Source organism: Plectropomus leopardus, unplaced genomic scaffold, assembly GCF_008729295.1.
Source record: "Plectropomus leopardus isolate mb unplaced genomic scaffold, YSFRI_Pleo_2.0 unplaced_scaffold2614, whole genome shotgun sequence".
Taxonomy (NCBI): domain Eukaryota; kingdom Metazoa; phylum Chordata; class Actinopteri; order Perciformes; family Serranidae; genus Plectropomus; species Plectropomus leopardus.
Window position 1 is genome coordinate 1 of NW_024628424.1, and position 2,941 is coordinate 2,941.

General features: G+C 38.3%; 1 protein-coding gene across 1 annotated transcript; it reads right to left on the reverse strand.

Annotated features, from left to right (window-relative positions):
- Positions 1-503: 503 nt before the first annotated feature.
- On the reverse strand, positions 504-2,418 carry LOC121966864 (extensin-like). The gene is made up of 2 exons (XM_042516935.1): positions 2,243-2,418; positions 504-940 (listed from the first exon to the last, which is right to left on the reverse strand). The coding sequence occupies exons 1-2, from the start codon at positions 2,340-2,342 to the stop codon at positions 519-521; spliced, it is 522 nt and encodes a 173-aa protein (XP_042372869.1). The 5' UTR covers positions 2,343-2,418; the 3' UTR covers positions 504-518.
- Positions 2,419-2,941: the final 523 nt, after the last annotated feature.

Sequence of the window (2,941 nt, forward strand, 5' to 3'; positions counted from 1 at the left end):
TAGATCGATAGATATACTTTATTGATCTCAAAACTGAGAAATTGGGAAATATAAATCTAGAGAGAGATTTTATGTACTATTACTTTATAAATTGAGGTCATTTACTTTTCTTAATATATTTTCTGGTTTAAAAAGGAGAAAACAACAACAAAAAGAATATTGATGTAAGATCATTTACAACAGATTTAACAGCGTATCAAGACTGTGTTACTATAACTTAACCTTGTAGTCCAAACCAAAAAAAAAAACTGTCAATGTCATGACGATATGCAATACTCTAAAAATAAATGAATAAATAGATAAAAAGAACAGCCTAAAATGCACAATAAATGGGCTTCAAGTTACAGATATAAAGGTCCAGTGTGTAGGATTTCGGGGGATATATTGGAAGAAATGCAATATAATATAAGAGGGGAGTTTCCTTTGTGTATAATCCCCTAAGATTAAGATTTGATGTGTTTTTATTAGCTTCTATTGAGCCATTTATATCAACTTGTCCCTATGTGGATATACTGTGTTTATGTTTGGTTATGTAGTTTGTAAATGTACTCACTTCTAGTAGGAGGAGGTGTGGTCCAGGGATAGTTGGTGGTGGTGTAGTAAGGTGGTTTCCTGGTGGGGTAGTAGGCTCGGGTGGTGGTGGGTTTGGTGTGGTAGTAAGGTGTATTGCTGGTGGGGTAGTAGGCTCGGGTGGTGGTGGGTTTGGTGGGGTAGTAAGGTGTATTGCTGGTGGGGTAGTAGGCTCGGGTGGTGGTGGGTTTGGTGGGGTAGTAAGGTGTATTGCTGGTGGGGTAGAGGGCTCGGGTGGTGGGTGATGGGTAAGACCAAGTAGCAGGCCAAGAGGAAGGGGAAGGAGAAAAATAGGGTGGATAGAAGGATATTCCTCCTCTGTTCGCAGACAAAGTGAACATCTTCCCCTGTAAATTTGTTCTGGGTGATGCTGGAGAAAGAAAGAGGAAAAGAAACCACTCAAACAAGTTCTCAGCATAATAATAAATCTTCCTTTAACTCATGCATCCTCTGCAGGTTTTTATTAATGGTATGATTCTCACATTTATACCAACCCAAACAGCATACTGTGTTAATTAGAGTGCAGTTGTTGAGGACTATATTCAGCGGCGGATTAATCCACATTTGGTGCTCTACTTAGTACCTGGACTCAAATAATCGCGATGTCAAATACTGTTTTTTAACATTACATAATAGCCTAAAAAAGAAGTTTGCACTTTGACACCTGAATGCAGTTAATTTGACCCCTGACCTAAGCCATTGTTTGTTTCCTGTGTTTTCCTACTACACACTCACACACACACACACACACACACACACACACACACACACGCCTATGCATTCAAAGTGGTCAAAGAAGTATGAACTAATGCTGCATCACATGGAATCTAGGAGACGTTAGATGGCAAACCAGATATCATTTTAGTTGTCAAGAGCCGGACAGTAACAATAACTGTGGTCGGCAGTAACTGTAGACATCATTGCCATTAAGAGTGAAAATATTTAAACTTTTTGCTGTTTGTTGTGACAGAATTTACATCTGAATGTGACATAGCTTCTGTACATGAGTTTGAAACACAGGCAATCAGGAAAATTACTGGACATAACTAGAAAAATATTGCAAAAAAAATGACACAAAATAATTTTATTTAGTACATGTTAGTTCTATTCTTTGTAGAGAGGAGAGCATCACCGTCACTACATATCATAATGCATGTTTCGTTTTAGCGTCCTGCTATTCCGTCTGACTTTTTTTGTTTATTTTTTCCCGTGCTATTCAGAAACTGTTTCGGTTCACCTGATTCCATGTGAACACCGCTTTCACTAAAAGCTGTAGTATCACACAGTAAAAATACCCTGTTACAAGGAAAAGTTCTTATTGAAAATGTTTCTTCAGTAAATGTATTTAAGTATAATCATAGAGACTTAAAGTAAAGCACCCAATGCAGAAAAATGACTTAGCAGATTAATTGTAACTAACCAATTAATTAATTAATCATTTAAGTTGTTTTTAATAATACTGCTGGGAGTTCCATAGTAAACGTACTCACTTTCCACTTCTTGTATCTGAGTGTTGAAGTATTTTTCTATTATTTTAATGTTGTTGCACAGTGTGAGTTCCTCTGAGTAAAATTTATTCAGAGAATGATCTCGGTTTTGTTTACATAACCTGCATTTAACCAGGACCTTACATGAGATATGTGTGTGTGTGTGTGTGCATGTGCGTGCATACCTGTTGTCCATCTCCATGCTTTTTCAGGTTTAGCTGAATTTGTGACCAGCAATGCTGACATCACTGTCAGCATGGAAACATAAATCAGCTCACTCTTCATCTTCGTCTTCACCTGGCTGACCAGAGTCTCCGCTGTGCAGCGTCTGTGTGTCCTCGCTGTGCAGCGTCTGTGTGTCCTCGCTGTGCGTCTGTCTCCCTCTGAACAGACTGCAGCTCCTGTACTTTCATTTCCTGGTTCAGACGTCAGCAGCCTCTGTAAGTTTTGTTTCTGTAAAAACATCCTCCCCTTGATTCAGTCTCCCCCTCCTCTTCTTTCTCACCAGTCGTTCCACATTTGAAACCACAAAGCTCAATCACATTTACTCAAGCACTTTAGGTGCTTGTATTTAGCATTTTCTGCTACTTTATACTTCAATTCCACTACATTTTTGAAGCCAATAGTGTAACTTTTACTCCATTACATTTATTTAATATCCGTTAGGTCCATTCACCAAAGGAAAATGTTAGCATTTCACATTTCTGCAAACTACAAATACATTATATTTGCACATTTAATATCATAACACCTCTGCCAAGCTGCAAACTCATGTTTGATTAGATTGACGGTTGTTTTTTAGTAACTGTTTGTGGTGTTTCCCAGCTGCATTTGAGGGACCAAACCTGGGTGTTTTTCAGAAACGTCCCTGCTTTTATAACAGC